Source organism: Coregonus clupeaformis, chromosome 30 (genome assembly GCF_020615455.1).
Source record: "Coregonus clupeaformis isolate EN_2021a chromosome 30, ASM2061545v1, whole genome shotgun sequence".
Classification (NCBI taxonomy): domain Eukaryota; kingdom Metazoa; phylum Chordata; class Actinopteri; order Salmoniformes; family Salmonidae; genus Coregonus; species Coregonus clupeaformis.
This window is the reverse complement of record NC_059221.1, coordinates 50,181,465-50,194,271: the sequence shown is the minus strand read 5'-3', so window position 1 is coordinate 50,194,271 and position 12,807 is coordinate 50,181,465. Positions and strand designations below refer to the sequence as shown.

At 42.2% G+C, this 12,807-nt stretch overlaps 1 protein-coding gene across 1 annotated transcript; it reads right to left on the bottom strand.

The window, feature by feature from the left end:
- Nucleotides 1-5,068: 5,068 nt before the first annotated feature.
- On the bottom strand, nt 5,069-12,680 carry LOC121573038. Its single transcript, XM_041885075.2, has 6 exons — nt 12,453-12,680; nt 8,888-9,208; nt 8,743-8,790; nt 7,747-7,863; nt 5,861-5,910; nt 5,069-5,645 (listed from the first exon to the last, which is right to left on the bottom strand). The coding sequence occupies exons 1-6, from the start codon at nt 12,532-12,534 to the stop codon at nt 5,226-5,228; spliced, it is 1,038 nt and encodes a 345-aa protein (XP_041741009.2). The 5' UTR covers nt 12,535-12,680; the 3' UTR covers nt 5,069-5,225.
- Between the last annotated feature and the right edge of the window lie 127 nt (nt 12,681-12,807).

The window sequence follows — 12,807 nt, the reverse complement described above, 5'->3', positions numbered from 1 at the left end:
ATTGAGTTTGACACCTGTGCTGTACTGTAAAACCATACAGTCTCAGTTCCACCATGTCAGGTGTACTTCACAACACTGTGGTCAGCCCTGTGTTTCTGTTCAAGGCCCTGTGTCTTTGTGATGGTTGGGAGATCACAATCACATATTTGTAAAGCACACACTCATGCATGCACATAAACACTCACATCCCAGCTCTAAATGTGGTTACTTGGAAGTCGTGGGAACTTACGTTTTTGGTTTCCCATTGGTACTTCGAAGGAAGCCATAAGTTTCCTGAAAATGTCCCTTGTTCTGGAAATGTTCATTTTTAGGTTGCAGGGAAGTTCTGAGAACGTTTACTATGGTTCCCTGAATGTTTTCCTGGGATGTTTTATTATCGTTCGGAGAACGGAAATTATAGGTTATTTGAAGGTAATTAAATAACATTCTGAGAACATGTTTCAATAAGACTTTTAATAACACTGCTAGCTTAGTTTGGATTCACTGTTTTGAACTCCAAGCACAGATAGGACACATGGAAATTGTTTTGCTTAGGCATTAATCATATTTTTTTCATCAGTGAGATTTGAACCTATGATATTTTGTGCTCTATCCATGGAATTAGTCCACTGCGCCACCAAGTTGGAGCTAGCATGCCATGTATTTTTACTCATACAAAGTTGTTCGTTTTAGTCTATTCAAACAGACCCCATTTCAAAGGAAACAAGAACTGATTAAGATCAATACACCGGAACACACTTAACAAGATAGAGGATAGAGAGAGTTTTGTTGATGCTGAGAACGGAATGTATATGTTTTTAAATATCATTCTTAGAACGTTACTAATATTTGCTTGTGCTTTTTATGGAAAGTTTTCTTAATGTTCTGAGAACATGACTTTAAAGTAAAGATTCACTCATTTTTTATGTTATATTGTTTTTGTGCATCTCTGTTCTATCGATTCCCTGGGTCATGTCATGTTTTCATGTGTATCTGAGCTATTGCCGTTCAAGCAGGTAGAAATTCGGCCGGTATGACGTAGCATTGTGATAAAGTCGCTCTCACTACACTGGAAGTTAATAGAAATATGACTTTTAAATCGCAAAAACGTCTATCATACATGTCAGATTTCAATACTGGCCGATGTCATAACTCGGGAGGTTGTCTTCTCTCGAATGAGCCATTGATCATATTATTGCGATATTCCAACCTCGAGAAATGTTTAATTTAACAGAGGGTCTAACACATTTCTCCTATTTGTCTGCCTCGTCAGTCCAGGGTGCATTGCGTAGTGTCGTTGCGAATGTCAGACTCCACTCTGTGAGGCACATCGATCTGCAGGTTGAACATGGTGAGATTGTAGACTCCTAAATTGACAGTGCAGTTTGTTTAGGCGATTTTACAGCTAACTAGCTACTTCACATGCTGATATTGACTTTGGTATTATTGTGTGTAGCTACATTTGCTAGCTAGCTACTAGCCAGCCAGCAGAGAGAGCATTGCATTGTCGGCTTTCTAGTCGACTTGAGCTGCAACAGATTTCCACAACGATTTACATTGCTACCAACATTACTATAACGTTGCTACCAACATTATTATAACGTTGCTACCAACATTATTATCTCACATATTAGTGTTATGTAACACTGTAAATTATAGGATTGAGTGGTTTTGGGTGAATTTTTTCTTTAAATAGAACCATGAGGAAACCTGCAGAAAACTTTATGCAAAAAAAAACACATGGTTCTCAGAACGTTATGCGCTAGCTGGGTATCCTGCACCATTCCCAGAACAATGTGGGAAGATCGTGTGCAAAATAACCATAGGACAACCACGCTCTCACCAAGCCTAAGAAATATATTGTTCTCAGAACGTTGTGTGCTAGCTGGGATAACACATGCACACACGCATGCAGAAACAGTAGAGCACGCTTGAACGCACACACACACACACACACATACAAACACACACTGAAAGCTTCTCTCAGCTTCACACAGGATATGTGACAGTGTGCTGCAGCATGTGGGGTTTTTGGTTTGTGTAGCACAGGAAACCCTCCTAATCACATCCCAGCACAAGAGGTAAACTGCAAAACACCCTGCATAACGACAGTAACACCACAACTAAACCCAAGGCCAGGGGATTATCATCACTCACAGTGATTTCACCTAAACTGGTTGATTACAGTAAGGACTGGAGAATAGTAATATTGCAGTGAAAATTATATTATAGTAAAACAAATCTGATTCTTTGTTTAAATAGGTAACACGCAATCACAGAAAATATTATTTACAAAAAAAACAATCAATCACAGTTACGTTAACAGCCAACTGATTTTCACTTGATTACAGTGCTGTGGAATATTTTATGAAGGTCTCAAGAATTAACCTCTGTATGAAAGTTTTACCCAAAAGACCATAGTTAAAACTGACATTATCATTGGTGGAAGTTCAAAGTTCAGAGGCAGCCAACTGATCAATTTCTATAATACCAAGTATGGATATCTGCAGCCCAATATGGCAACCGGAGTATGGGAGAGGGGGTGTGTTGAAAGGACTGGCTGTATGGAAAGCAAATCAGCTAATTGGGCAGATTTGTTGCCACTGAATACCGTTTTACGTGGCTGATTGGGCTGCAAGACGAGTCAATAAGCCGGACCAGTGCACCGGGGTTGTATCGACATGCCTGCCGACTTGAAGTACTTCCTACTGGGTATCATGCAGTGGAGGCTCCTCAGAGGAGGAAGGGGAGGACAATCTTCCTCAGTGAATTTAGATACATAAAACTATACTAAATATAGCACCATGGTGTAGCTGGAGGACAGCTAGCTTCCGTCCTCCTCTGGATACATTGACTTCAATACAAAACCTAGGAGGCTCATGGTTCTCACCCCCTTCCATAGACTTACACAGTAATTATGACAACTTCCAGAGGACGTCCTCCAACCTATCAGAGCTCTTGCAGCATGAACTGACATGTTGTCCACTCAATCAAAGGATCAGAGATTTAATGTATTACTGAAAGCATAAGCTACAGCTAGCTAGCACTACAGTGCATCAAATGTGGTGAGTAGTTGACTCAAAGAGAGAGAAAGAAAATAGTTGAACTTGTTTTGAACAAAATAATTTCTTTAAAAATTAAGAAGCAAGAGAGGGAGAGAGAGCTATATTTCCCCCAAAAAAATCACTTTCACTTTCACTTACTTAGCTAGCAAATGCAGCTAGCTAGTTTAGCCTACTCGAACACCCGGCTCAGAGGCATGATATGTTAGCTAGCTGGCTACGACGATCCAACACAACACTGGAACTCTTCCAAGTCATGATAAGCTTTTGGTTTTACTAATTTTTTGCCACTGGGGCCTGCCGGTGTAACTGCTAAACTGCTTACACTGTAATGTTACTGCATGGTTGTAGCATGTTTACTAATGCATTGGTTCTATTAGCTATGACATTACTTTAGCTAATATGGTGACAATGAGGTAGGCTGTGTGTAGCAGTTATGATATGGTTTGGCTTGGAAAGGTTTTTTCGCCTGGTCACAAACAGCTGATGTGTTGTGCATTAAAGTCCACAAGTGAAGGGAAAAGGTAAGAGGAGGAGATCGCATAGACGCGAGAAGGAATACAACGTGGCTGCTATGAAAGTGAACTGTGTTTATGTGTGATCAGGGGTGTATTCATTCTGCCAATTCTGTTGAAAAACGTTTCTTAAACGTTTCTTAAACGGAAGCAAGCGGATGAAACGGGGATAAACATACCTGAATTTGTCCAATAGAAACTCTCGTTTGCAACTGTTGGACTAATGATTACACCCTAGATCAGCTAGTTGCAGGCAAGAGCATGCAAGGCGGTATAGAATGTGTCACTGTCTGTCCATGTGTCACTGTCTGTCACCTCAAATTTTTCTCTCAACCTGTCTGCACCTACGCTGCAAACTTTCATTCATAGGCTAGGTTGTAGCAACCTCATGATGGGTATAGGGAAAAGTAGAGTATCATGTAGTAGCCTAAACCTATCGATGTTACATTGAACTGGGTGAATGGAATATGAATGACAGTCATCCAATAAGCTGTAATAGAAATAAGGCCATGATCATGGGGAAAAGAATCGTCCTCCCTCATCTTCAATGGCACCAATCGCCACTGGTGTCATGGTCATGTCGCAGGCGGTAGCTAACGTGGCAATGTTTTCTCTTAAATTATTTTATATCAAGGAGGATAGCAGCCTACACAAGAAGTAACTACGTTAATATTGATAACCATCTAGATGTCACCTTGATACATACAGTACATACAGTCTACTACTCAATGGGGAGGGCACACATGAAAAACAACAACACCGGGACACAGTACCGTTCGCTCCCGCTTGACAGGCACTACTGTCCGGCAACGGTGTGGGAAGTAGCTACCTAGTAGCCAATATCAGGGTGACAGCCACAGTAAGGACCTGCATACAACCCATGAAGCAACAGTACACCCATCATCAATACTTCTAATCAAAAATAAACAATCTTCAGTTTTAAACTGGAAAATGTACAATTATTTATGTAAAACTAACACTCAGACTCATCCTCTGGCTTAAAAACAGAAGTCCAAACTCTCGCAGTATGGTAGTTCAATGTAAGGCACACTCGTAGAAAAAAGGGTTCCAAAAGGGTTCTATGGCTGTCCCCATAGGAGAACCCTTTTTGGTTCCAGGTAGAACCCTTTTGGATTCCATGTAGAACCCTCTGTGGAAAGGGTTCTTCATGGAACCCAAAAGGGTTCGACCTGGAACCAAAAGGGGTTCTTCAAAGGGTTCTCCTATGGGGACAGCCAAGTAACCATTTTTGGTTCTAGATAGCACCTTTTTTTCTAAGAGTGTAGTTGTGTCACAGTCTGATTGAGTGGCAAGAAATGGAAGAGAAAAATTACAGCTCAATCAAAACCGTCTAACCTATAGCAGAGCGCTTTGACACACCCACTCCTTTCCACACGCCCACTACTTCCCTTTCGACACACCCACTCCTTTCCACACGCCCACTACTTCCCTTTAGACACACCCACTCCTTTCCACACGCCCACTACTTTCCTTTAGACACACCCACTCCTTTCCACACGCCCACTACTTCCCTTTCCACACACCCACTCACCCATACTCCAGTCGCCATATTGGGATGCAGCGACCCCCTTCTCGTAATCAGGGAGAAACAAAAACCAGTAGGACTGTGACCCTCTGGGAAGAGGAGTTTTCTTCCTGGTTCCAGGGCTCAGGACACTCGTATGGCTGCGTACTCTGAGCACTCCTCCTGAGGCTGTGCAGGGCACGGCGCGGCTCGAGGCTTTACCTGATGGTTGAGCGCTGCGTACATGATATCGCTGTCTTCCTCTTTCTCCTTCCCGTTGCTATAGGTATCGTCCCTGTCCACCGGGACAGTTACCTGATTGGTTGCAGCTTGGACTGGTGCCGGATGAGTGCGACGTGGGCCCCTGGTAGGTGCGTTGTCATAGATACAGTCCGGCAGTGGGGTGGGCTGGGCTTGTGCCTGGGCTTGGGGCCGGGGCTTGGCTTGGGGCCGGTCCTGGGCTTGGGGCCGGTCCTGGGCTTGGTGGGATCGGATGCTTCCTCTGTGGTGGGGTTGGGGGTTGGGTCGTGGGGATGCTAGCTGGGTCATTGGTATAGCCATGTACTGTAACAACAAGTAAGCAACTTTTATACTCTGTGTATTTGCAAACCCCAACCTTGATTATAATGGGCCACACCTGGGACCTTACAGACAAGGAGTGCACCAAAAGACTCCACCATGTTACATACTGTAAACACATTAAAGACCATTCAGAATCTGTAGAGTACTAATAAAGGACTAAATGAAAAGGAGATGTGCAAAGTGTATATCTGTTTGACCTGGTTCTCTGTTTGTTCCTCTTTCCTTGACTGCCTGGCCGGACAGGCACCTGCAATTTCAAGGAAATCATGAACAAAACATTCAGACCCCTTGACTTTTTCCACATTTTGTTACATTACAGCCTTATTCTAAAATGGATTAAATAAATAGAACATCCTCAGCAATCTACCCACAATACCCAATAATGACAAAGTGAAATCAGGTTTTTAGAATGTTTGCAAATGTATTAAAAATAAAAAACAGAAATACCTTATTTACATAAGAATTCAGAATTCAGACCCTTTGCTATGAGACTCAAAATTGAGCTCAGGTGCATCCTGCTTCCATTGATCATCCTTGAGATGTTTCTACAACTTGATTGGAGTCCACCTGTGGTAAATTCAATTCATTGGACATGATTTGGAAAGGCACACACCTGTCTATATAAGGTCCCACAGTTGACAGTGCATATCAGAGCAAAAACCAAGCCATGAGGTCGAAGGAATTGTCCGTAGAGCTCCGAGACAGGATTGTGTCGAGGCACAGATCTGGGGAAGGGTACCAAAAAATGTCTGCAGCATTGAAGGTCCCCAAGAACACAGTGGCCTCCATCATTCTTAAATGGAAGAAGTTTGGAACCACCAAGACTCTTCCTAAAACTGGCCGCCCGGCCAAACTGAGCAATCGGGGGAGAAGGGCATTGGTCAGGGAGGTGACCCTGACAGAGTTCCAGAGTTCCTCTGTGGAGTTGGGAGAACCTTCCAGAAGGACAACCATCTCTGCAGCACTCCCCCAATCAGGCCTTTATGGTGGCGGAAGCCACTCCTCAGTAAAAGGCACATGACAGCCCGCTTGGAGTTTGCCAAAAGGCACCTAAAGACTCTCAGACCATGAGAAACAAGATTCTCTGGTCTGATGAAACCAAGATTGAACTCTTTGGCCTGAATGCCAAGCGTCAATTCTGGAGGAAACCTGGCAGCATCCCTACGGTGAAGCATGGTGGTGGCAGCATCATGCTGTGGGGATGTTTTTCAGCAGCAGGGACTGGGAGACTAGTCAGGATCGAGGGAAAGATGAACGGAGCAAAGTACAGAGAGATCCTTGATGAAAACCTGCTCCAGAGCGCTCAGGACCTCAGACTGGGGCTAAGGTTTACCTTCCAACAGGAAGGTGGTCCTATGTAGCTCACCTGGTAGAGCACAGCGCTTGTAACGCCAGGTTAGTGGGTTCGATCCCCGGGACCACCCATTCACAAAAATGTATGCACGCATCACTGTAAGTCGCTTTGGATAAAAGTTTATTATTATTATTATTATATTATTACAACGACCCTAAGCACACAGCCGAGACAACGCAGGAGTGGCTTCGGGACAAGTCTCTGAATGTCCTTGAGTGGCCCAGCCAGAGCCCGGACTTGAACCCGATCGAACATCTCTGGAGAAACCTGAAAATAGCTGTGCAGCAACACTCCCCATCCAACCTGACAGAGCTTGAGAGGATCTGCAGAGAAGAATGGGAGAAACCCCCTAAATACAGGTGTGCCAAGCTTGTAGCGTCATACCCAAGAAGACTCAAGGCTGTAATCGCTGCCAATGGTGCTTCAACAAAGTACTGAGTAAAGGGTCTGAATACTTATGTAAATGTAAAATCAGTTTTATTTTTTAATAAATTAATAAATTATGGGGTATTATGTGCAGATTGATGAAAAAACAACAACATTTAATCAATTTTAGAATAATGCTGTAAACTAACAAAAAGTGGATAAAGTCAAGGGGTCTGAATACTTTCCGAAGGCACTGTAAATGTCTGTATTAATGTGCTATGGTCATCATTAGTCTGTATTAATGTGTTACCATGGTCATCATTCGTCCATATGAATGTGTTATGGTAATCGTGAGCATCTTACCTTTACAACCACGCATTGAGAGCGTGGATACGGTTATCACCACGGTGACAAACACCACAATCCCAGCCGAGGAGTAAACATAAGGCCACAGCCACTCCAGGCTACTATAGGTACTGTCTATAAGAGAAAGAGACGCAGTGTACTGTCTATAAGAGAAAGAGACGCAGTGTACTGTCTATAAGAGAAAGAGACGCAGTGTACTGTCTATAAGAGAAAGAGACGCAGTGTACTGTCTATAAGAGAAAGAGACGCAGTGTACTGTCTATAAGAGAAAGAGACGCAGTGTACTGTCTATAAGAGAAAGAGACGCAGTGTACTGTCTATAAGAGAAAGAGACGCAGTGTACTGTCTATAAGAGAAAGAGACGCAGTGTACTGTCTATAAGAGAAAGAGACGCAGTGTACTGTCTATAGGAGAAAGAGATGCAGTGTACTGTCTATAAGAGAAAGAGACGCAGTGTACTGTCTATAAGAGAAAGAGACGCAGTGTACTGTCTATAAGAGAAAGAGACGCAGTGTACTGTCTATAGGAGAAAGAGACGCAGTGTCCTGTCTATAAGAGAAAGAGACGCAGTGTACTGTCTATAAGAGAAAGAGACGCAGTGTACTGTCTATAAGAGAAAGAGGCCTAATTTCCACTACGAAACAGGGAGGAAATGCCCCCCCAACCACACATTTGAATTCATAAAAGCTATAGGCCCAAAAATATAAAAATGCAGGAAATGAGTTTAAAATGGCAAAATAATTCTGCCTAATTACACACACACACATTTCAAAATCAGAATTACGCCCCTGAAGAGGAGGTTTGACTCAACATGGATACTAGGTTGCTAGTTTTAACTGGCTGTTAGGGTGTTACTGGTTACCACAGTGTTTCAGAGCTTGGTGTGACATAGCATTGTGTTGTGGTGTGCCTTGATGTACATTCATACTGCAGCACCTTTATGTCCTGTGTGCAATGCATGCTAAGCTATGAAGAGTAAAAATATTTGCTTACTGCTTGTTTCGTTCTTCTGATACACAACTGTGGTGTCCTCAACACTCTCTGAAATACATACAAATTGGGACCCGGTCAGGGAGGCAATTGCTAATGTTATATCGTTATTGTTTGACGTGTATTTCAAACTAAAGAAATTGCTTACCTGAGACAGTAACATTGATAGAATGACTCAGAGAGGCTGCATTAAATTCACACCTGTATAGACCTGTATCATCTATGGATATCCTGGTGAAGACCAGAAGTGAGATCCCTGTATTGTTTGTCAAATTGGTCCACTGTGTTTGAATGAGAGCTGTTGTATTTACAGTATTGCATTTGTTTGATTCATCAAACTTACACCATGATGGTGGTGAGTTGGAACAGAAAGTAACAGGACAGTTAATCTTCAGTTGTTTCCCAGGTGAAGACTTCCGTACGGTGTTCCGTGCCACTCTAATCTCTGAGTAACAAGCAGAATCTTGACCTGCAAAGAATTTCAATGAAGTATGTCACTAACTGACCAATAGGTCCCCCATAAGATCAACCATCCTCTCTATATCAAATCATCCACACACAAAAAAACGAACATTGTAATAATGGCTACAACGATAGGCCTTAAACTTTCTTTAGCTGGATCCTAGGTGGTGGAAAATATATATTTTGTTTACTAAGATGAGAGGTGATTAAAGATTGCAGACAGGTGAAGGAGATTTTCCCCTTCATCAGAATTTCCCCTTGGTATCAGTGAAAGTGACATGTTCATGACTAATAGAAGGGGAATACACAGAGATCTTTTCTTTTAAAGGACAAAAACACAGATTTTAGTGACATTCCTCATCCTGAAGAGTTAAAAGACAGTGGGACTACAGGTTCTAGGGAACTGAGATTCAACCCCACCTGCGCTTATTCAGTGCTGCATCCTGTCTCAGACTAAATAGGACCACCTCATCATACCATGGGGGAACTTATTACAAACCTAAAGACTTTCAGACTTCATAATCGTCGCTGAGGAGCTGAGTACATCCAAAAAGGTATCAGTTTAACTCAGTATAACTGACCATCAATGACATTCGTTATGTCAATTAGTGGCAAGGAGTGTCAGACTTCCCAGTATCAATGAAAGGACAGTAGACAAAACGATAACATCATATACAGCTTGGCTGTAGGCCTACCACACAATGGCACACAACTCGATTATACCCTCTGACCACACAGGAAAGCCACAGTAGGGTTACAGTGGGGAAAAAAAAGTATTTAGTCAGCCACCAATTGTGCAAGTTCTCCCACTTAAAAAGATGAGAGAGGCCTGTAATTTTCATCATAGGTACACGTCAACTATGACAGACAAAATGAGGTTTTTTTTTCTCCAGAAAATCACATTGTAGGATTTTTTTATAAATGTATTTGCAAATTATGGTGGAAAATAAGTATTTGGTCAATAACAAAAGTTTCTCAATACTTTGTTATATACCCTTTGTTGGCAATGACACAGGTCAAACGTTTTCTGTAAGTCCACAAGCTTTTCACACACTGTTGCTGGTATTTTGGCCCATTCCTCCATGCAGATCTCCTCTAGAGCAGTGATGTTTTGGGGCTGTCGCTGGGCAACACAGACTTTCAACTCCCTCCAAAGATTTTCTATGGGGTTGAGATCTGGAGACTGGCTAGGCCACTCCAGGACCTTGAAATGCTTCTACGAAGCCACTCCTTCGTTGCACGGGCGGTGTGTTTGGGATCATTGTCATGCTGAAAGACCCAGCCACGTTTCATCTTCAATGCCCTTGCTGATGGAAGGAGGTTTTCACTCAAAATCTCACGATACATGGCCCCATTCATTCTTTCCTTTACACGGATCAGTCGTCCTGGTCCCTTTGCAGAAAAACAGCCCCAAAGCATGATGTTTCCACCCCCATGCTTCACAGTAGGTATGGTGTTCTTTGGATGCAACTCAGCATTCTTTGTCCTCCAAACACAACGAGTTGAGTTTTTACCAAAAAGTTATATTTTGGTTTCATCTGACCATATGACATTCTCCCAATCCTCTTCTGGATCATCCAAATGCACTCTAGCAAACTTCAGACGGGCCTGGACATGTACTGGCTTAAGCAGGGGGACACGTCTGGCACTGCAGGATTTGAGTCCCTGGCGGCGTAGTGTGTTACTGATGGTAGGCTTTGTTACTTTGGTCCCAGCTCTCTGCAGGTCATTCACTAGGTCCCCCATGTGGTTCTGGGATTTTTGCTCACCGTTCTTGTGATCATTTTGACCCCCACGAGGTGAGATCTTGCGTGGAGCCCCAGATCAAGGGAGATTATCAGTGGCCTTGTATGTCTTCCATTTCCTAATAATTGCTCCCACAGTTGATTTCTTCCAACCAAGATGCTTACCTATTGCAGATTCAGTCTTCCCAGCCTGGTGCAGGTCTACAATTTTGTTTCTGGTGTCCTTTGACAGCTCTTTGGTCTTGGCCATAGTGGAGTTTGGAGTGTGACTGTTTGAGGTTGTGGACAGGTGTCTTTTATACTGATAACAAGTTCAAACAGGTGCCATTAATACAGGTAACGTGTGGAGGACAGAGGAGCCTCTTAAAGAAGAAGTTACAGGTCTGTGAGAGCCAGAAATCTTGCTTGTTTGTAGGTGACCAAATACTTATTTTCCACCATAATTTGCAAATAAATTCATTAGAAATCCTACAATGTGATTTTCTGGATTTTATTTTCTCAATTTGTCTGTCATAGTTGACGTGTACCTATGATGAAAATTACAGGCCTCTCTCATCTTTTTAAGTGGGAGAACTTGCACAATTGGTGGCTGACTAAATAATTTTCTTCCCCACTGTATATTAAAGATGCACTAAGCAGAAATCGCTCCGCCATTTCCTGGTTGCTAAAATTCTAATTGTTTGCCTAATTTCAGTTTGTGACAAAACAAGCGAGACAGATATAGTATGACTCATTGTGGTTAAAAATAAGCTACTGAGGAAAATTAGGGCCTGTATTTTCATAATGATCAAGTTATACTAAGTTTATATAATAGTGGACAGCAGCTAAGAGAGTTGGGCCAGTAACCGATGACAAAAAAAGTATAATTTAAATTAACTCATGATTGTTGTTGTTGAAATCATGTAAATGAAAATACATGACACTACTATTAGTATAACTGAGATGTTTCAGCTGGGTATCAGTAAGTTACAATATCTCTGTAATGTCAATTGAAAAATATTGATGTTGTTGATGGATTCAAAATGCCAGTGTGGAATGTGGAGTATTTGCTCTTCAGTGGAAACAAAATGGAAGCTAAAAGTTAGAGCCATTTGTTTGAACAACAACAACAACTGGAAAACAGAGAGGAGAACATTAACAACATAAATTATTCATCTTTAGGGAGGAAAATGGGGTGGAAATTAAGATGACTTTGAACAAATATTCCTACCATGCTAATCTCTTATTTTTACTTTTTTACTTTACTACAACAAGATATATCTATTTTCTGTCATCGAGCTCTCTCACACAAATAAAAAAGTGTTTTTTGCGAGGATGACAAAAACTGAAAGTCTTGAATGTGAGGATGACATTTCAAATATTTACCTCAATGTTCACTCAAAGATAACCACAACTGCTCTTCTATTTACCAGCAACACTTCTCTTACTGTGTGTTGAGACTGAACCAACCACAATACGCTGTAGTTTAACCTCATACAAAGTGTTGTTTTTTCCTGGGTAACTTACCATGGGCATCCCATGTGAAGAGAAGCACAACCAGGATAGTGAGAGGTAGGCTGGTCCAGGACCAGCAGTCATGGGGCCCCATGGTGACTTGTAGCACACAGGCCTTCTATAATCAACAGGTTACAGCAGAGGTGGTTTAGGAAGACAGCCACAGCAACGGTAGATGATCATCTCTCTGTGTGTTTGTGTGTGTGTCTGAGAGAGAGAGTGAAATACACTGTCTGTCCTCTCTCTCTCTCCCGCACTCTCTCTCAATTTTAAATGTCTCTCACATTAGTCTTAACACACCTCAGCATCATAGTGTCTCCGTCACTGCATAAGTGTTTGTGGTAACATTTCTTCCGTTTTACTTCCT